Here is a 21,300-nt window from a genome sequence, read left to right as displayed (position 1 = left end):
CCTTATTAGATCAGTCTTTGGACAGACAACTGTGGTGTAACCACACCCTCCACATGCATATAATAACGTGCTTGTAACAAGTTTCCTCTTCCACTGATGGTGATACCTGTTTTCCACCACTTGCGTAAAGCTGGGCCGAGCAGCATGGTGCTGCAGGGCACCATGTTCCTGATGTGGCCCAAACTGGCTGATGCCTCTGCTTTAACCACACCAAACCTCAGGAAATGTTTCCATTACTTCTGCCAAGATTCATTAAAATGCAGAACCTGATTACAAGCTCTTCCCTGAGTATGCATGGAGTGTGGGCTGGCCTGTGCAGGCAGTCTGAGGAGAGCTTTACCCTGATGCCTACCCTGGCTGACCCATCAGTTCTAGGTGGGCTTGGCCAGACTTCAGCTGTGGTTTTCATTTCTTATTTGCTGTTAAAATAAGGCTTTTTGCTCTACAACTTGTCATCATGGCCTTTGCTTTGGGTCTCTCAGCAGGGAAAGCCAAGGCCACTCCTCACTTTCAGTTCCCCCAGGGAATGGCCAACATGTGTTTGTACAAGCTCAATCCAGGTCTCAGCACAGGCACTTCTCAGGTGAAATATCTGGCTGTTTCTAACCATGTGTGCAAAACTAAGATCCAGTAGGGATTAATGAGTTTATCTGAAACACAAATAAGGAGTCATGAGCTCCGTGTACAGCTGGATATAGAAAGACTGACTATCCTAGTACTGAGCAACTACTTGAGCTGAAGCCCAGCCCTGGATCTCGGCAGTCAGCCTTCCTGAAGGTTCAGAGACTAACACAGGGTCCCTCTCCTCTGTTAGTGCTGGCCCTCCATAGCCATCAGGGTGTTCATTCCAGGGATGTCCTCGCACCTTCAGCTGTGCAAATGGCCATTGGGTTCCTTGCCAATCAGCAGATCAACATAATTTCTTTTGTGACTTAATGAATCAGCTGTTCTTCAGCAGCTACAGCTGGAGCTGCAAATACCATGCCCACTATATTCTCAGGCAAATGCTGCAGCTGAGTGCTGTGGTCATTGTGGGTTATTTAATAACTTTTGTATTTACCACACCTCTGTAAAACTTTGAGAATTTTACTCTGCCAATATTCAGGAGAGAGTTGGCACAATGCTGCCTTTCTGCTGTTATATATGACAAGGTCATGCTCAGAGGTGTGTCCTTGGTTGAGGACACATGGATAATTGCAGGAGAACTGGAAATGGAGCCTTTGGGTTCAGAGAGCCTTGTCTTTCTGAGTGAGAAGTAGCTCATTAGGACAAAAGGATAAACCTATGCCCACCTCACTGGGTGAGACCCAAACTGTCTTGGTTTTCCCAGAGTCTGTGTTCCAGCCCTCTCCTGCAGGTCACTGAGTGGTCTGCACTCTCTTCCTGCAGCTCTGAGAGCTCTGTTACCTGCTCTCTTTGGAGTCCAGCATTTATTTCTTTCCTTCACACAATATATGTGTTCTTTCTGCAGCAGACACTGGTAGACACAGTAGGTTCTGACTGTGCTGCCAAGGATTGGAAGAGGGTACACGTAAGTAGGCCTCTCTTTAAAAGTGCCTGTTAATGCCTGTATTTTCTTGATCTGTTTGAAAAGCTCCAGACTGATATGAAGAGATGTTCCCACAATGTCTCTTCCATGTGTGCATTTAGCAATTAAACCTGTGCATTGGGAAGACCTACCTGGAACAGAGTGTTTGGTCCCTGCAGCCTGGCAGGACTCAGAGGAGCAACAGGACTGAGGCTGCTCCAGAAGTGAATGCTGGACAGCAGCGGGCTGGGGGTTAGCAGTAATCCATTGGGGGTCTACAAGACAAAAACACATGATGCACACTCAGCACTGCTCCATGCAGCACTCACCCCCCCTAAAGCCTTACACAGCATCTACTGGCTCTGTTTTCCAGTGAATTCAGATATACAGCATGGTCAGCAACAGCTGCCCATCCAGCCCTGCATCCTGTCTCTGGATACCTGCACATTTCATATTCCTTCATATGCAAATTGATTTAATTTCTGTTTGCTTAATGAGATGCACAGTTATTGTTAATTTGAACCACACTCATGCGACTGTGTAACATACAGAATAATACCATGTGTGCCCCAGTGCCTGCCAACATCACCTAGTCTCCTTCAGAATCAGTTTTTACCTTTTGAAGGGCAGCAATTCCTTGACCCAACTGCAGCTTTTGAAGCATTACTACAATTGTGTGACAAAAGAGTCACTGCTGACCTTTGACATGTACTCCCCTGATGGCACCTCTTCGTAATGGAAGAGGGTTCAAGGAGCTGGCAATACAATGTGCTGAGCAGGGAGAGACAGGTGTATGGGCTTAGTGCACAGGGGCACAGCAGAGAGCACAGCTAATTGTTTGAAAAAAAAAACCCAAAATGGCAAGAACTTAGAATCCAAGGCTTTTCCCAACTCAGAGGTGCCTCTTTCCAGTGCCATGATGCACAAGAGTTGCTGTGATTGCCCTCAGCATTATTAAACCACAGTTGGAGGGGAGGTAGAGTTAGAGCACATGCAAATCTTCATTCAAATGAAGAATTGTGTGAATTATTCTCTATCCAGAATAACCTTTATCATGCTGAAAAATAACGTGACACTTTTGAAAAAAGTGTTTGGCATAATGAGTTAATCTCACCAGTAATCTTGATGCCAATTATCAAAATCAGTCCTATTCCTTAATGGAATGTACACAGTTAGCAAGCAAGCACGTGCTTTGCTGTGTCAAACAACTGTCTCAGTGCTGTGCTGAACTCAGGCATCCTTTTGTCCAGAGTTTAAAATACGTAAAGAGAAGACAGAAGATAGAGGGTACCTGCATCTCCCTGTAGTAACCAGCAGGTCATGTATTCTGGTCATGAAATACAAACTTCCAGAAACCACCAGGCCAGAAATACAAACTTCCACATAGGGCAATTGCAGCCCTTAGCAGCTGCTGACACCAGGGCCCATCACACCTGCTCTCTGCCAGACCCTGCAGACAGCAGGCTCACACAGGTACTGCCACTGCTGACGTGCATTTTGAGTGTCAGATTCATCTTCCAAGCAGTGCCCGAGGCATCGGCTGCGGTGTTTGGGGCTCTGTGCGGGCACAGGGGAACACAGACCTGCTGTGACGTGCTTGCACTGCAGTTCACAACAGGGTCAAACAGTTAGCTTGGCACCAGCAGAAGAGATGGGAAAGACAAGGAGCAGCAAACATGAAAGTTATCCTGGAGATTCAGAAAGGCTGTTTAATACAAAGACCTTGGCTGCTCTTGAATGGTTTTGCTAAGGAATCTCAGATGAAGTGAGGTTCCTGGAGAAATGTGCAGGGAAAGGACCCTGTCACCTTCACTGTGCTAAAGAAGGTGGATCAGAAACACCAAACCCCATGGAAGAAACTGTGTTTGTCCCAAGGAGTAATAAACCTGTGCTATCACTGGGAAAGCAAAACATTGACTCAGTAAATCAGCAGGTCATAGGAGTACCAGTCATGGTTGGGATATATCTGCATGCCAACAGAAGGAGCAAAGAGTGGGTGGAGGCCTGGCAAAGAAAAGACATCAGTATTGATCTCATCAAGTGACAGCTCTTGTCAAAAAAAAAAACAAAAAAAACACCACCACTTGACAAGTATGCACTTGTCAAGAGTCCTTTGCAAACACTCTCTTCCAAGGAGCATAGTGCTTTCACAGGGAAGGAAATCAGCACCACCAGCAAGAGTCCCTTTCCTTGCTGCATTTCAAGCTGTTGCTCCATTAGCAGGCACTACCGGTGGAGATTTATGAGACAGACAACATACTGAATTAGGTCAGGATAAATACTCAGATCTACTTACAGAAGAGCCTACTAACCTTAAAACCAAAGATGTAAGTAGCTAGACCAAACAGCATTAAACTAAGGACACAGTGCTGTGGCAACTATACCAAGAACTCCTGTGCTTAGCCTCCATTCTTTATTTTTTCTTTAAGAAGCTGCAGATATCCAGAATTCAAAGGGCAGTTCTTGAGGGAGCTTTCTGAAAATAATGAGGAAGACTTGGAGATGTTTATTCCTACCTAGATGCAGCCAAAGCAAGTCTTCAGAGAGATCTGAAAAACTGAGTTGCCCTCCATTTATTTCTGGAAGCACACTAACATGCCTAAAACAGTGCTAGGCAAAAGCTCATATCCTTTGATGAGCAGAGCACTAATGTCTGCAAGTTCTGACAGAACCAAGAGCCAGCCAAATGAAGCCTCCAAATCTGTTTAATATTTAATGCAAAAAGGGCACAGAGCCTCCCAGGCTTGTTCTCAGTATTGCCATCAGCCAAGTATCAAAACCACCAGAGGAAATCTAAGTGTAAACAACACCACAGGACAGCCTATCCCTAAATTACATACAGAAATTGATGTGTCACTTAATTTTCTGCCCACATGTAGCCATGCATCTGGTGTTAGATGTGGAACCCATTGGGAAGTTCCTACTTGTGAAACGTCATTGTAATGTAAGCACAGGAACAGTTTAAATAGAAATAATTCATTGCACAGAGAGGATTATGTTAAGTAATGATGCTCATGGCTCCTGACTTCTGTGACAATGTGTGTAAGTATAATCTTGTCACTTCCAGCTGTTAGAAAGCACACAAGTGCTGTCACACATTCATTTCTGTTCTAATATTGATCGTGTGTATCATGTGCTCTTTCACAGCACTCCACCTGAGGGTGTTCCTCATGACCAGCAGGTACAGTGGAAAGCCATTTGAAATACCCTCGCAGGCAGCAGGACTGTCTCAGAATATACATCACTCCTGGAGCAGACATCCTGTTCTGCACCTACCCCTGGCAGCAGGTGTTTCATACTGGGATCTGATAAATCAGAGAATGTTTGAGATATGATGCATGTTCCTTGGATAATGGGATGAACAGCAGATTTCCTGTCTAAATTATGGCTTTAGTTATTCTGAATTGTGATATTACAGTTATCTGAATACAGCTGCTATGTAGTTTTCATTCAGTATTCGCTAGGATGAGTGTTTGGGATGCAGGGTGCTTCTTATCAACAACAGAAAAAGAAGGCTAAAGGAGAGGATAAAAGCTATGTTGCTGTATAGCCAAAATTTTAAATAATTAGACCCAGGAACTACCCCATAAAGATGCCATATGCCTCTTCTGTGATAGGACAACCTGTAAAAAAGATTTGTGATAGCTTTAAGTTGGGTAACAGTCATCACACCCTTGGGTATCCCTCCTGCTAAAGCAGTGCCACAAACCTCAATATAATTCCCTTTCAGGGCAGTAAGTACACCAGTTCATAGGTGCATGGGAAAGTTAAATATTTAAAGAAATAATTACAAAACCAGGAAACAAATCTTTGTTCATCCTGTGGTTTGGGGGCGGCGGCAGATTAAAGTGGGTTTGAAATAACTCACACTGTCATTGTGTCTGGTTGGCATCTGATGTTGTCAGATTTGCTCCCTACAAAAAAAAAATACTGTGGTTATACCACAGTTAGAGGTTGTAAGTTTGTCAATGCATCTCAGTTTTGGTTTGCCACGCTTCTGTTCTTCCTGCCAAATATAAATTCACTTAAAGGCTTTATGATGTCAAAAATGACAGGTGTCAACCCACAAACTGCTCTTCTTGGTGACACAACTTCATATCTTGGTGGCTTACAGGTGTGCCTGAGCTGCACAAACTCGCTCTGCAGCCAGCTGAGAGCAAGTGCTGTGCTGGATGAGAGCACTTGCCAACACTCACTTCTGCCAGGCCCTTGTGCTGTGCAGGCACTCAATGCTGCCCACATCAAACACCTTCAACACTTTCAAACAGGGAAGAGGTGATAGGATTCTGGGTACCATGGGTCTTCTAGGCAATATGAAGTGAGGGAGGGCTTATAACACAGCTTTGTCCTTATTTATTTACTGTCCAATTTGCTACATTCAGTGCTAGTATTTGCATCAGCTGCTACTTCAGGGCTGGGGATCGTGGGGGGTATTCCACATTGGGATAATTTTATTCTTTGAATTCTCTTTGGTGTAATTTTGAGGTGCTATTGTAAGACAAAACTCACCAATCATATCTATATGATTTTCCTCTTCTGCTCTGAACTCCTAGGCTTTTTTTCATAGACTAGCTTGAAAATGAGAACTTACTGTTGATATTACCACAAATACATTATTAAAAAGAACAAAATAACCTTCTAGTTATTCCATAGTTCTCTGCTGAAGGGAAGCGCTGGCAACTACTCTGTGAATTGTACAACTTCAGAAATTTAAACTGACTTTAGAGCCTGTCTTAGAAACCAGTTAATTTGAATCTGTATTCAGAAATTAACAAAAAGGTCACACTGTTTGAATGGATGTAACATCTAGTAGAGAAATCTAACCAAGCATCCCACATGCTCAAGTTGTGACCTACAAAACCCCTGTGGTTTTCTTGTCTTTTTCCTGTTTGTTTTGTAGATCTGGAGGCTGGTTTGAACTGATAAACAATTCACTAATGGCTGCCCATCTCCTTATTCTTTCAGGCAGTGTGTGAACTGTGATGGCTTTTCCCATACTCAATTAGGAACAAACCCCAGGAGAAACCTACTTTCCAACCTGTATGTTGGGTTTTTTTTTCCCATCACATGGTGACAGACCCACAGAACTAATGCTCTTGGCCACATGGAGGGAATGCCTGGAGAAAGGCAGGTCTTACCTGGGCAGTGAAGAAAGCTGGAGTCAGGGATCCCGAAGGAAGTGCAGGGCTGTTGAGGGCGATGGAACCGATGTCAGTGCTGGAGAGAATCATAGGTGGGGCAGAGATTTCCAAGCCTTTGGGTTTTTTAGCCTTTGGGGGAAGAGATGGGGATTTGGTCTTGGAGCCTGAAGAGAGGTTCAGAGGCTCAAGGGAATCTGAGTCGTGGCAACTGGAGTCGAGGAAGAAGCTCTTGTGTTCTGTAGGGAGGGGGGAGGTGGGAGACAGAGATGGTGACCTGGAGGAGGATGATGATGGAGATGAAATGCTTACACTGTTGGGTAGCATTAAGGAAGATATTTTAGTTGATACTGAAGAGTTGAGGAAAGCAGAGGCAGCTGCTGTTTCAGAAGTAGAAGGCAACGACACCATGGGCCTCGTAACTTGTTTGTCTGTTTTGTTTGTCACAAATCTGATAACAGTCCGGACTTCTTCAACTGGTGTGTTTCCTTCTGACTTCTCCAGTTTTTCTGTTTTGATGGTCTTGTATGGGTCTGGCTGGTTTTGCAGAGAGTTGATAGTGAAAGAGGAGTACAGGCCAGAGTGGATATATTCATTACGGCTTGTGCTTTTCAGTGCTGACAAGCTGTGCTTGTGCTGATCCCTGCTCTCCGAAGGCATCTTAAAGTCGCTGTCCTGCAGCAAAAGTCTCTCTCTGCTGATTTCCACAGCATGTGGATCCATTTTTAAAATCTCAGGAAAGGAGACAAACTTGTATACAAATTTTTGTCCAATCACTTTCTTGATGATGTTCTGCAAATACAAAGAAAGTGCTAGAAAGATCAGCATTTCAGAGGCAGCCAGTACTGCACACACAAGGGCAGGAGGCACTGCTCCCTCATAAAGCTGTGCAGGTCATTTTGTGGGGCTCCAAATGTTGATCACCCTTGGCTTATTCCAATACCTCTCTGCTCAGCCAGGGAGTCCACTCCTGGCTCCTCATGGTTTCCAACAAAACCAGCATCACTTGGTGACAAAGACCTCATGGTGGCCTGCTGCTTTGACTTCTGCTTCCTCTGAAGCAGCTTGGGAATATTTTCTTTCCAGTAAAAGCAGTTGTGCTGCCTTGTGGATTCGAGCCATGCCACCACTTGCGTTCCACAATAAATGCTAATTCCTTCATTCATGCCTCCTAAAACTGACACAAACACCTGAGGATGAACTACTCTCAAAATGTCTGCAAGGGACAAAACCAACTCAGCCTCCTGGCCAAAATTATTTACCCTCTGTTCCTTACCACATAAGGGAAAGATTAAGCTAAACTTACAATGACTGTCTTTCTGTCAATAATCATGAACTTATGTCTGTAAAAAACACAACCCCTTGCATGGGCTGGAAAAGTACTTGTGTCCTGCAATATCCCCTGCACCATCTCCAGGTCTGCATTAGACTCAGGATGCTCACTGGTACAGGCAGAAGGTTTTCACCAGTCTAAACTGACTATGGAAATTAATTATTGAAAAAGCCTCATACTTCTCAAAGGTTTGTAGAACCGTTTATTTTTTTCTTGAGATGTCCCCTTTATGTAAAGAACTGATTCCTTTTGAGACTTTTTATGTTTCTACTCCTAGTGCTCCTCCTGCAAACCCAGGTTGGCTGCCTGCTCTAACACAATTCCCAAGGATATGTGAGCTCTTCCACAAAGGTACATTATGGCACAGGCCTTGCTTAGGGTCTGGAACATTTACCACCCTAAGCCAAGTGTTGCAGAACAAAAGAATAAATATGTCCCAAGATTTCCATGCTAATTTCCCTCTTCTTGAAACCCCTGGTGGAGAGTTTGTTAAGTCACCTCTGAAAATCCCCTTCCAAGAGGCTTCCCTTTAGTCCAGCACATCTGCTGCACCTCCAGCTGGTATTCTGCAGACATCTGCTTCGCTGTACATATGGGAATGTAAATATTTACAGATTTCCTAAAATCTAATTGTTTTTTCATTCTACCACAGCTTCTGACACCAATAGTGGAAACATTTGTTAAGCTGACTGAAAATGAAACAGAAAATTAAGGAAAAGAGACATCATCTTTCTTTATATATAGACAACACATAGTTCTGGGTGCTTCTCTTGCCTGCACTACACCTTGTTCAGTCACAAAAGCAAGGAGGATCATTTTGTGAAAGAAGAACCTGCACTTGAGTATCAGAACCTCTTGTCTTTCAGCTGAGCTACTGCACTCTGTAATTCATCTGTCTGAATGTCCTGCCATTTCATTCAGGTACCTTCTTGAATACAAAACTAATGCTACAAAGAACCCTGGGATGCAGCTTTGCATCACAGGTCAGGAGCTGTGGTACAAATAGAGAATGTTGTTTCCCAAGTTGATAAGGGATCTATAGCAAAGAGAAGAATTTAATTCAAGTTCAGACTAAAGGCACAAACTGCCCTCTTCCATGCTGAACTGTACACACATCTACCCACCTGGCAGATGCTGCAGTGTCTTTTTTTGCTCCAGAGGTTCAGGACAAACATTTAGCCCACAGAATCTCAATCTGCATGAGCTTTAATTTCCATGGCTTTGGGCTTGGCCTAGATTTTTTTTTCACTGCTATTTCAGTGCAACATTGGACGATTGCACTTTTTCTGCACTCTCAATATTGCATTCTCTTTCCAAAGAACAAAATCTCCAAAGTGCTCACATATGAAAAAAAAACCCATCCCAACTGGATTTCTGTTTTCTTCCTTCAATATGTATTTGTATTTATATTTAAAATAATGGCTCCCCTCTGCTCCTGGCAACTTTGAATTATTGTTAAATCAAGCACTAGCAACTGAGATTCTCCTTGGAAAATGTGACTCCCAGCAGAACAAGATTAAATGTATTTAAGGATTGCACTTTTACACTGATGCAGACTTGCAATGGGGGAACATTGCTATAAAAAGCAACTGGATGGACTGGTGAGTTTATACTTCCTTTGTTATTATTAAATACAGTTATGTTTTAAGAATATTGCAGTGCTGCTCCTCCAACTCTGTCAGCCTGCAGCAAAGGCCCACTTAACAATGGCTGGAGATGAAAAGATTCAAGTGCAGATCCCTCAAGCACTTTACAGGCTTCTCTTTAATGTGTAGCCTCAGGAAATCTCCACCGGCATGCAAGAGAAAATAAGGACGCAAATTAATGAAGTGCCTCAGAAAGGCACTGACTTTTTCTTGACAAATAATTGAAGGTAAAAAGCAGCATATTTTTACCATCACCTCAGTGATCTGTCACAATCATTCTGAACTATGACAGTTCAAACCACAAAAGACAGTGACAGGCACCACAACAAGCAGTTTGAAAGGGCAAAGAGTTGTGCCTTCCTGCATTTGCAGGAGGACTAGACGACTTGCTTGGTAGCAGGACAGTAATTGTATGTGAACATTTAGCCCTATTTTATTGTTGTTTGAATTTTCTATGTAAATTCCCTCATGAACAGGCTTGCAATGAGTGCTATTAGCTGCTGGCCAGGGCTGCAGGGAACCAGGGTAGGACTGCTGGGTCCATGCAGCTCTGCAGAGAAGAAATCGGCAACAGGGACAAGAGCAGGCGCTCCAGTCCAACAGCTAAAAAAAAAACATCTTATCAATAGACAGCACTCTCTGACACTCAGAGAGAGGGCAGGCAGCAAGGAATGCCCCTCTTCTGTTGGCTTCTACAACACTTTACACTTCCCCTCCTCTGCCCCCAGTGTGCAAAACAGTGACTACAGCAAACATGCGCACCCACCCTGTTGAGAAGTGCTTGGAAAGCTGCAGTGCCGGCTGCCTGCTCCAGCACATTGTCCATGCTGGTGAGCTCAGACTTATTCACACCCCAGCACTTCAGGAACTCACTCTGTGAGCCCTTCCAAAACCAGCCTCACCTGAGAGCTCTGAATCACCAGCTGCGGGGATGGATCTCCTCTGCCCCTGTCCTCCGCAGAGCAGCTGGCTGAGCTGGATGCCAAAGGCTTGGTGGACTGGTTCTCCCTGCAGCTTCAACTAGACTATACCGGGGAGGGGTTGTGTCAACTATGCATGTGCACTACTGAAATCCATCATGTTTGTGTTTTATTTTTATCAGCTCTGATTCCTGCTCCGTGTTTGAGCCATTTAGAGCAAATGTGTAACTATACTACCAGCGTGACTGAGGCATTTTAGTGGCTTGGCCCAAACCTGTTAGCTAGGCCCAAACCTGTTTGCTGGCTGCAGGAGCCGCTTGTGAGACTGAGCTGGGACTTGGGACCCACTTCCTAGTCAAACTTCAGACTGATGAGGGACCTCAGGAGCTGGAAGACAATTTCTCCCTCTTTCCGGGAAGTGACCTATAATCAGGATGCCCAAGATCTCAAAATGTATGACAGAGCAGAATGAACTTTTCTGTAGGTACTAAATATCCCTTCACAGAAAATAATAAAGACCAGAGCTGTAGCCACTGCTCCTAATTCCCACTTGGATGTGTTGCAAGTTCCCTGGCTCTAAGAGTACTGAGGGATGCAATACGTGTAGGAACACAGGTTATTAATCCCTCCAAGAACTCTATCCAGGCTGCTTCCAGCTATTGAGATCCCTACCCAGAGGGCTGCTCACACTCCAGGGTCTGAAGTACATATGCTGGCAGGAGGTACTTGTGGCAGGATCATCTTCTCTGAAAAATGGGAATGTGTCTGCATCAGCATGTGCAGGCAGGCAGATTCTGCTAGCATCACAAATTATGCAGTAATGCTTTTTACACTGTGTGTGTAGAAGCCAGATTTTGTAACATTTTTGATGCAGGCACAGGTACTATTACACTGTGCAGTCTTTCTTCACTGCCCTCCATCTGGAAGATAAAGGCTATTTCTCTGGCTAGCACCTATGACCAGGTTCTCCGCTCTTTCTACTGCAGGTCACTGGACATCCCTTTCATCTCACGTCAAACATGAACTATTTTATGTGTCTCTTTGAGGCAGGTGCTCTTGGGCTTTCTCCTCTACCCATCACCTCTTACTGAGTATCAAATCCCTTACTCCCATCTTTCCATATGGATAGCACTATATAACCATTTATGCCATTTCAGCCAAGCACTTTCTTGACTTCAAATCACTCCTGGATGAAGCTCCTTCCAGTTTTACAAAGGTACTTTCTAATGCCCCTTAAAGTATTACCTTGTAATACCTCTTACCTGCACTACTACATAACGTATAGTTGGTACTCCAGCACAACTGCACTGCTATTGTTTCATTCTAGGATTTGATACCCCTGAGATGTCTTATGAGAAGACCTTCCCAAAAATAAAATAATATTTTTCATTATCCTCATTTATATCCTGTAGTTCAGAAAGCACCCAAGTTAGGGACCCTCAACCAAAACAATTCTTCCATGCTTCCACCCACACTTGGACATTAAAATACAAACTAGTAACCAGGTTACAGGGAGGGGAGTGAATACATTGGCACCTCTGAATCCTGAGAGCACCTGAGCAGCCCTGTCCCTGCACTGCAATAAGCACAAAGCAGCCCATATTATTTTAATACTATAAATCATACTGCCAAACCATCTAAACAAGTGGGCAGCCATGAACTGAAATGAATAGCACTCACTGAGTAAAGCCTCGGGCCACGTACTGTTCAGAGAAGATGCAAAAATATTAATAGCTGCTCATCACAACATTATGTGACTGTGTAATTAAAGATGCAGCATAACTCATGCAAACATTAGGGTTATCCAGGGAACTGTGATTCTTTTATTTCCTAACTTCTGAGGACTTAAATTCCACAACTTCTACATCCTGTTAATGTCAGTATCAGCATGTAATTTCCCGGATTTGCCCCCCTTCCCTCAATAAAAAACCTAATGGGAAACTCACTAGCTTCTCTCTTGTGGTGTCATCGTGAAATATTCATAGGGACTTTCAGTAGCCTTGAAACCCGTGGTGACTTCAAAAAGATATGTGCCATTACAGCTACCATAGAAGCAAAATAACTGAGTAACCTTATTAACTCTACTTTTATAGGTATTTTACTTCAAGCTGAAGTGCTCTGTGTGGGAATAGTGCTGAAGCATCTCCTGAAAGCATTACAACAGATTTCCAACTGGCAAAAGTGTGTGACATGGCAGACACAAGCTGTAGGCAGAGCGCAGGATGCCTTTCCTCAGTTCTATCTGTTATCTGTGCTGCTGCTCTGTTGAGGCAATAGGGGAAAGGCATTAAATAAAAATAAGAGTGGGTGTTGGGGGGAGTGGGGAAGAATTTGGGGAACAAATGAAACAGGAAATGGAGTCTTCAGATTATCTACAAACATTTAGCAACTATAATCATGGCAACAAATTACAATCAGGACATGCCATACTCTACGTTTCCTGGGGTGCTTTTTATGTGAATTTAACATAAATCTTGCCATCAGCCTCCACAGCATGCTTGCTTTCAAACCCAGGCTAAGGAACTTGTCCTAATTGTGTTATTTTTTCTCCAGTACTGGAATTAATTTACTTTTAAGTTCAGATGAATCAGATGATGAATTTTAACAAGCCAGTGTTCCCCCCAAGCAAAAGGCAGAGCTCATAAACCCCCATTTATCCAGCAATCAGGTTTTATTTCTCCATGGTGAATAATTTCAAAGATAGACCATGAAACATTAGTTCAGTGTCAACTGTATGTAGTAGGAGCAGAGGGCAGTCCAAGAAAAGAAGGTCCAGCCCATGTGCTACCATAATTTCTAAAACAGTCACTGACCTTTGTCTCAAACTCATATGCTGCTAGATCACTTAGGTTATAGGAAGACAAATTCCTGTCAATAATTCCATAGTGCAAGTGAAGTCTTGTCCAGAGTTCTGCCTCATCTTTCCTGCTGCCACTCCCCCATCTGCAGCTCAGTGTCTGTCACATTTGTTCAGTGTGCATCCCGTTTGCCCCAGCACTCCCAGCTGACAACACATCCATCAATGCACACAAGCAGGGAGGGAATAAGTATGTCAGAAGGCTCCTTGAGGCTACCCTCAGAGTCTAGACAGCTTTTAGGTTCATCTCACAAATTGGTGAATGGTCTAAAGGAAAAGAGCATTCAAGTCTGAGAGGCTTTTTCACCTCCTCAGTCCTTCCCCTTTTGTTCTGCATTGAGGAAGGAAGAATGTCAGGGAGCCTTTCCTCCCTTTCTTGACTTTTTCCCTTCTGTGCTATGCAGTATAGATTGAACTGAAGGCAGAGGAAGCATTTAGGACTGAGCACACCCTGCCACTCTACAAGGATTCACTATCAGCTATCTCTCACACTTCAAAACCTGCAGCAAGTTGCTCTATCCTTCAGCACTCCCCCAGTAACCCACCTTTCTCCACTGTCTGGGAACCTACAGGTCACAAAACACTATACCCACAGAGTGAGAAGCTCCCACTGTTTCCTTCTAAAGAAGTTACTCTTTTAATTTAAACAGAAATAACCATAGGTTTGTGTTGGGGTTCAAACCCTGATTGCAGTACATGGGGAAGAAAGAACTTATCTTTCTTTCCATCTAGGAGCTATAGCCTCCATTGGACCACAGAACACCTGAAAAATGGCCAAAATCCTTGTGCCACACTTAGATGAAACTGTGTGACAGAAGACCATCTCTACAAACAGCAAGCAGTTGCCTCAGCCAGAACCCTGATGAAGAAATTTACAGCCACTCTGGCAGATGCTGCTTGAGCAGAGACAAAAAAGATGACAAAGGTGTGTGCATGCTGTGGGCAGGGAACTGAAAACAGAATACAGATTTAAAAAAAAGAAAGATTAAGGGATAAAAGAAGCAAGAGAGTCTCAGGTAAGGAGCCATTATATTCCATTACTTCAAAGAGATCAGAGAGATCTCAAAGCATAAGTGCTACAAATATCTTGTTCCTTGTTTTTAAGCAATGTCTGTTCAGTCATTAACAACATATTTGGGCTCTGCCTGGCTATGCTCTTCATGCACCAGCAGGCACTCTGTCTCCATTGATCCCAGTCAAGTTTATAACCAGGGGGGTTGGAGTCATGTAATGAAGCAAGCTTCCCCATGCTGAGCAGAAGCCTTTTTAGCACTTACTGAAGGGGATTCATCACACCAACTGCTCTGAACAGCCACTCTACTGTCCTCACCAAATCCTTTCCTTCCTTCTCAGTTAGGCACCTTTGAAACATATTAAGTGGAAAAATCTGACTTCTAGTGGACAAAACACTAACATCTCTAAATCTGAAACTAAAATTTTTTTTTCAGGAGAAGGAGCCCCTTTGGGTCATGGAAAGTCTGATCATCCAATTGTTCATTGTTAATTTGCAGTCAACATGTTTTTTGATCTCTGTGTTAGATTGACTGCATAGTACTGTGCCCTGCAAGAATTAGTGCACTACGAATAATACATTACAGCAGTTGTCTAAGGTCAGTCCAGAAAGAGCGTCTACTTTCCTCTGCCTTGTGCAGGCAGCAAACATGCTCTAATGGTGCTGAACACTGGCATTACTCACTGTATAATCTCATTTCACCCCCTTTTCTGAAAATCAAGATGAAAACAAGCCACTAAGCACAGCTATGAAGTTTTCCTTTTTAATATACAAAACCTATTTATTAATTTTTAAATGATAAATTAATTTTTATTCATTATTTACTATTAATAATAATTTTATTAATATTTAATATTCAATAATATAGGGAATAGTAAAACCTAAGAACTTGGAATTTATATATCTTATTGAAAAATATCCATTTAAGGAGAACTAATCCTGAGAAGATTTAATATCAATTAGAAAAAATAATATAATATTCATCCCAAAAAAGGGTGTGGAAACAGTTTGGAAACTCCTTGAATTTACTAAAATTCAAGTCTAAAATTGAGAAATGTGAATATGCAAGATTTGAGTTCTACAATATTTGTATATTTGTGTTCTACAATCTTTTCCTTCTAATATCTTGAGTAGTTAGAGGAACTTCTGAATAGCTTCCACAGACAGGAAAAATATTAACTGGTAGCATTTCTATTTCCTTAGTCTGAATGACAATAACAAAATTTACCTTGTCATAATAGTATCTGAGCGCCCGGCTCAGCTTGTCATAATTCATATTAGTTTTGTTTTTTCTGAGTCCCCACAGCTTAGCCACTTCTTCCGCCTTGAGTAGCTTGAATTCTCCATCATTAGATGTCCAACAAATTAGATGCTCGTGTTTCTGGTCTAGCAGCAACTGCAAAAGGAACTGCCACAGTGTGATTGCACTCTCCATACCTAGAAGGGAAAAAGAAGAGCAACAGTGTGAAAAACATTTGGGAGCAGGTGTTCCACCCAACGCTCATTTGAGTAATAAGCTCTGTGCAGGAGTCATCCTACATAATTGAGAAAAGGAAGCTACCACATCATTCACAACCAAACATCCACAAGACCTACAGGTCTTCCACTGCTTTTCCAGTATTTTTCCCACTGCTGTTCTCTGAAGGGTCACATAAGTACAGGAAGTATTTAGAAAAGCACTGCCCACAAAATTCACATTTCTACAGGGTCTGCCAGTTGGTGTCTTCCATTCATTGTAAGCAATCACTCCTCAAAGGAACACATAAGGCAGGGAGAAAAGGACTTAATATGACTATCCAAGGAAATTATATTAAAAACCTACTGTTTACTGTCAGGAGGAGGTTACTGGACTTGTTCTGATACGTCATTGTGAAAAAGAGGAAGGACAAGGGAAGACCAGAGCAATTGCCTTTGTTTACAGGACCAGAAGCTACATCCCTTTCCCCTCCCACCACCAAACAGCCTTTGCCTATTCTTTTTCTCCAGGGCCTGAAATTACTCTTGCTGCTTCTGTTTGCCAATTCAAATAGCTCAAAAGACATTCTTTATAGTTTAAAAAAGCTGGAAGTTCAGTACACTTAAGCACAGTAAAGTAAGTGATGTTTAACCAGAACCTCTCTTTAACAGGGATCTTTTCTTTCATTATCATACCTACTACTGAGAATTAAGAGTATTTTTAACAGTGCCTGAGTCTCACATCTGAGGTTGTTTGAATATTTTTTTCTCTGCTAAAGGTTGTTTGAGTATAATTTTCCTCTGCTAACTGCCTGTGCTACTGAGCCCTCCCTAGAACAAACCTTTTGTTCAAGCACTGCAATAAAAGGATAAACTGAAGGTTGGCTATATTCCAACTCAGCACAGGTATATACACAACTTAAAACCTGGGAGCATGATCGCTGCTAACAACTTATCATTTTAATGAATATGCAGATAAAGTTGAGCTTTTAAACTACAGAATCATTAAATGAAATTTTCACCCACTTTCAAAAACATTTCCAGCCTTAGCATGCTAACACCGGATCAAATAATTTTTTATGGCCTCTTCTGAAACTTAACTTGGATATGTTATGTCACAGAGATTTACTGCTAGTATTGATTAATTTACTGTGGTGCTAATGGGGCTAATTATTACCTGACTTACTTCTGTGCATGAAACAATGAGTATTTTTGTCTTTATCTAGACAAGCTCACGATTTTAGCGCCCTCGTTAATTTTGTTTCCCAATACACTGTTGTTTGTGCCCTAGCAGATGACGGACAGGATGCCAGGCTTGCTGCCTGCCGCTTCCCTGGATGTGCGCACCACAAGAGGGCACAAGCCTTCCAGCTATCCCCGGCAGGAGCGGGACAGCGGGAGCCGCTGCCTCTGCAGGTCTGCCTCCGCAGGAAGGACATCACCGTGCATAAGCTTCATGAGTATAATAAGAAAAATAAATTGCATGAGCTTCACTAGTGTAAAGCAAGTTAAAATTATACTAGAGAACGCCGTCAATATTTCTGTGGAATAACAGGGTTTGGAGCTATGTTTTAGTCCAAATCATTTCAAAGTAAGCTGGCCAAACAAGGGTTGGCAGAATCAATGATGATTTTACTATCCTTCAAAATCCTCATTTCTTTAATTAACTGAGAGTCCCATCTGAATGACAAAGACAAAGCCACCGATGCCCAGATGAGTGACACCGTAACTACGCAGCACTTCAAAGGTCATTTGAGGCTCCTAGGACTGTTAGAGATCCTGGAAACAGAACAGCCTATATGGAAGGTCTGGCACTTTCAAACGTCTGCATTTGCTTCATTACAGTTTTATACAAATCCTATTTCACATAGAATAAGGCAAGAAATATACTAATAGCTATAATATACCTGACAGTTACTTGCTTTACAGCCTTTAAAAGTTCCTTTAAAGTACACCCTCTTCACAGATATTAGCCTCTTTAACAGATTATTTATCTATAACTTCAAAGATAATAAATTGTCCTTATTAATCTGGTATCATAAATATACAGATACACATCATATATCTATATACTTTCTAATACTTGTAAGTTTTGCAATTTACCTTGCTAAAAAGGTGTATTTATATACAATCATATTCCTCTTAAATAATTCTATTTTCTGTACATTACATATTTTGCAGCCATACCCTGCATAATTTCAATTTGCATCATACAACTCTTCCTAACAAGAAATCACAAACAGAACTTTTGCTGCTCTGGAAAATTTTAAGTACCATAAAAATATCTTTCTTCAAAATTGTACTAAAATGTCAAAAAGACCTGTCAGCAGAACTTCAGTTGAGGAAAATAAAGAGAAATGAGAATTATAGAAGAACCAATAAAAATTTCACCATATCATCACCCAAAACAGTGTAATACCTCAAAGACACAATTCTCTCATCCAGATCTTAAACTACAAGTTCAGCACTCATGGCTCTGAAGAGAGGTTAGGTGGAACTGAACGCTAAGCAAAGAACATTTTGCTGCAGCCTGCTCCATCTCCATTCACCTCTGCCCATGAAAACTCACAGTGTAATCTCTAGCTAACTTTGTACTACACTTTCCATTATGAACCTGTTTTCTGATGCTTATAATTTGTAAAATGTAAACAGTTTTGGATTCCTTTTTACCTTCTGAGTGTGGTGCTCAAGACGACTCAGCCATAGGCATCATGTAAAGTGCATGAACAGCACAAGCCTGGGTGAGAGAATCCTAGAGGAATACTCACTCCACAAACAGTACCATCTAGGTGAGCAAGGAAAGGTGACTCCCATCGGATTATTACATAAAAGGTTACTGCCACCTTTTTGGAAGTGGCTCAGTTATTCCAGCTGAAATCCATGGATAATCTCTGGGGGTCACTTCAGATGCTGGACCCAGGGCAGATGGCAGTGGCGGGATTAGATTTAGACAGCCCCTCACAACCCTATATTGCCTGACCATAAACTCTCCCAAGCCTGTGGCTCTGAACAGGCTTTATAAAGGACCTGTGTACCTCAGACTTCAGCACCAATGTGCTCAGTTGGTACATGCATAAATCTTCTACTGGTATGACCCAAGTCTGCCCTACAGAAATGAGATTAAAACAGCTCAATGCTGCATTGTGCTTCATCCCTCCATCTGCCACTGAGTTCCTGTATAAAGCTTTCCATATTGCCCATACAGCAACTGTATGTATGATTCCTACATGAGGCAAATCATGCTAATTACATTTTCAGCTGATCATTAATTGTATGGTCCTACTCTTCTAACCACCAAACTTGAGGTGTTCAGGTCTGAGTCACACTGAATATTCACAGGTGTAACTACCTATAAAAGAAGCCTTGGTCTAAGTATATATGAAGTAAAATCTCAGATTTCTTGAATTTGGTAAACTGGTGTTAATCTCATTTCCATTCTGTCAAATGTGATTTGCAGGGGAATAGTTGTAGGAGGATGCTCTGCCTGGACTCCTCTCTGAGAAGGAGTTTGGAAAGCAAAGGGGCCCCTTCTGCACCCCGTGACTCAGAGGGAAGGCTTCTCTAATGAACTTTGTCTGAAGCTCCCGTTCTGCCCATGGCAAATTCCCATTCTGCCCACAACAATAGAAAAATCTAAGATTCTGCAGTGACAGGATTTTTAACTGATACAAAATATTTAATTTCCAAACAGGCCAACAGAAGTATTAACCTGCCTTTCTCTATGGGAACTGTTTTGGATTCCACAAGGCACTAACTGTCCCCTCAGGAGGACAGAATGGCCACACAGGGCTTAACTTCTGCCTCATTTGAGTGGTCAAGCAGAAGAATCACGACAGATGTATTGGATTTACTGGAAGACATTTAATTCAACCAAAAATCTGGTGCCTGTATTAAAAGTCATAATAAATTATGACTGTGAGGAGTTGGAGATCTTCAGAAAACATTATCTTTAATTTATATATTTTCTAACTATTTTGAATTTTTGCTGACTCAAAGGGAATTCAGTGTCTTGCCTAACTTTGAGTTGTTAGGATGTGGTCACTTCTTACAGTGACCACATTTCATTCAACTCTATTAATATTAAATAGTAATAATAAATATTCCTCTTCTGTGCTCACTACAAGACTTGAATGCACAGCAATAAATAATACATGGAACCACACACTGAATTACATGGATTAGCAGAAAAAATAGTTTTTAAAAACACATTATTTAGATAGTCACGTGTATCAATGGTACAGAATGAGAAACACAACCTATGTTGGAAACATATATCCTGTGTCATGGAAAGCTTAATCAAAATTCATACAGACAAAAGAGTTGATTTTTTTCAGCCATTAACTCTGACATATCTGATTTTGCCATCTTACCATTTTTAAAATATTTATACAATGCATTTGACAGTCAAAGATGCTTTCTAAGTCATGAAACAAAATTTGCTAGTTTGACCTGACCTAGATAGCCTAGTAATTTTACTTTGTGATCACTTCCACTACCGCTGATGCAAATGATCATGGGCACAGTTAGAAGAAATTATACTTGGAAATGCTTTGTTAGACAGCAAAACGGTATTTCAGGACTGAGTTTTCTGAAAATCCATTTCTCTGGCAGCTGTGACAGGGAACCACACTGACACCATCTGCATTAGCAATTTACATTCCTTGCAATGTGCTTCCTCCCATACAAACCCTAGCAACTGCATGATCAGTGTGATACAGCATGCACTCCACACACCAAATTTTAAGTTTAGGTAATCAGATTTGATGCTAGAAGGCAGCAAATCAGAGTATCTGCGCTGATAATTCTGCTCCTAGTCCCTCCAAAGTGAGGGACTAACAGAAATGCCTAAACTTGGAGCAGCAGCAGTCAATACCATAAACTCTCCCTGAAGAAGATAATTGAAATGGACAGAGACATCTATAGAGCAAAGTGTCCCATCTGAGAGATGATATTCCTGTAAAGGGTCAACCCAAATTCCTCACTTAGGTAAGGGGCCAAATATTCTCTCTCCCTTTAGCATATGAAGACTGGCTTCCACCAGCATGAAAAAAACACTATGAAAACATTATGCAAGTTATGGAAATACTTAAGATGTGATAATATATGTGCTGATGAGCTGCCTAGGCTTTTTCTTTTTTTAACAAGACAATACATATGAAATTCCATGTGATAAAATGTCAGTCAGTAAGGTGGCATTAAGATCCAAAAAATACAGTTATTAACCTGCTGGGTAAAATAAAACAAATAAGCAAGGCATCTTAAGTCAAAGTGGTAGAAAACCAGGAGGCTCATAGACAAATCTAGCTAACCAAAATCTCAGTATCGGAAAGATTAATGACATGAAATGTGAGATAAGCAGGATAGTCCTTGAAGCATTAAGTTTTGTAGGACTCTTGCATAGGAAAATCTGC

General features: G+C 41.9%; 1 protein-coding gene across 5 annotated transcripts in view; it reads right to left on the bottom strand.

Annotated features, from left to right (window-relative positions):
• The window catches only part of ELK3 (ETS transcription factor ELK3), a 36,796-nt gene that overhangs the window by 3,793 nt on the left and 11,703 nt on the right, over positions 1-21,300 (bottom strand). For 3 of the 5 annotated variants that reach the window (XR_014951753.1, XM_085568234.1, XM_021527959.4), the window contains exons 2-4: positions 15,663-15,871; positions 6,667-7,458; positions 1,681-1,803 (exon numbers count right to left, since the gene is read on the bottom strand). Coding sequence is in view for 2 of the 5 variants with exons in the window: in XM_085568234.1 (XP_085424360.1) it covers positions 1,681-1,803; positions 6,667-7,458; positions 15,663-15,869 (1,122 nt within the window). In the remaining 3 variants the exon portion in view is untranslated. Of the gene's footprint in view, positions 1-1,680; positions 5,443-6,666; positions 7,459-15,662; positions 15,872-21,300 lie in introns of all 5 variants that reach the window. The other 2 variants (XR_014951755.1, XR_014951756.1) reach the window with 1 other exon arrangement.

The sequence above is a fragment of the Lonchura striata genome, chromosome 1A (genome assembly GCF_050655825.1).
Source record: "Lonchura striata isolate lonStrDom1 chromosome 1A, ASM5065582v1, whole genome shotgun sequence".
Lineage (NCBI taxonomy): Eukaryota > Metazoa > Chordata > Aves > Passeriformes > Estrildidae > Lonchura > Lonchura striata.
Note: the sequence above shows the minus strand (reverse complement) of the source record. Positions and strands in the feature narration are given on the sequence as shown.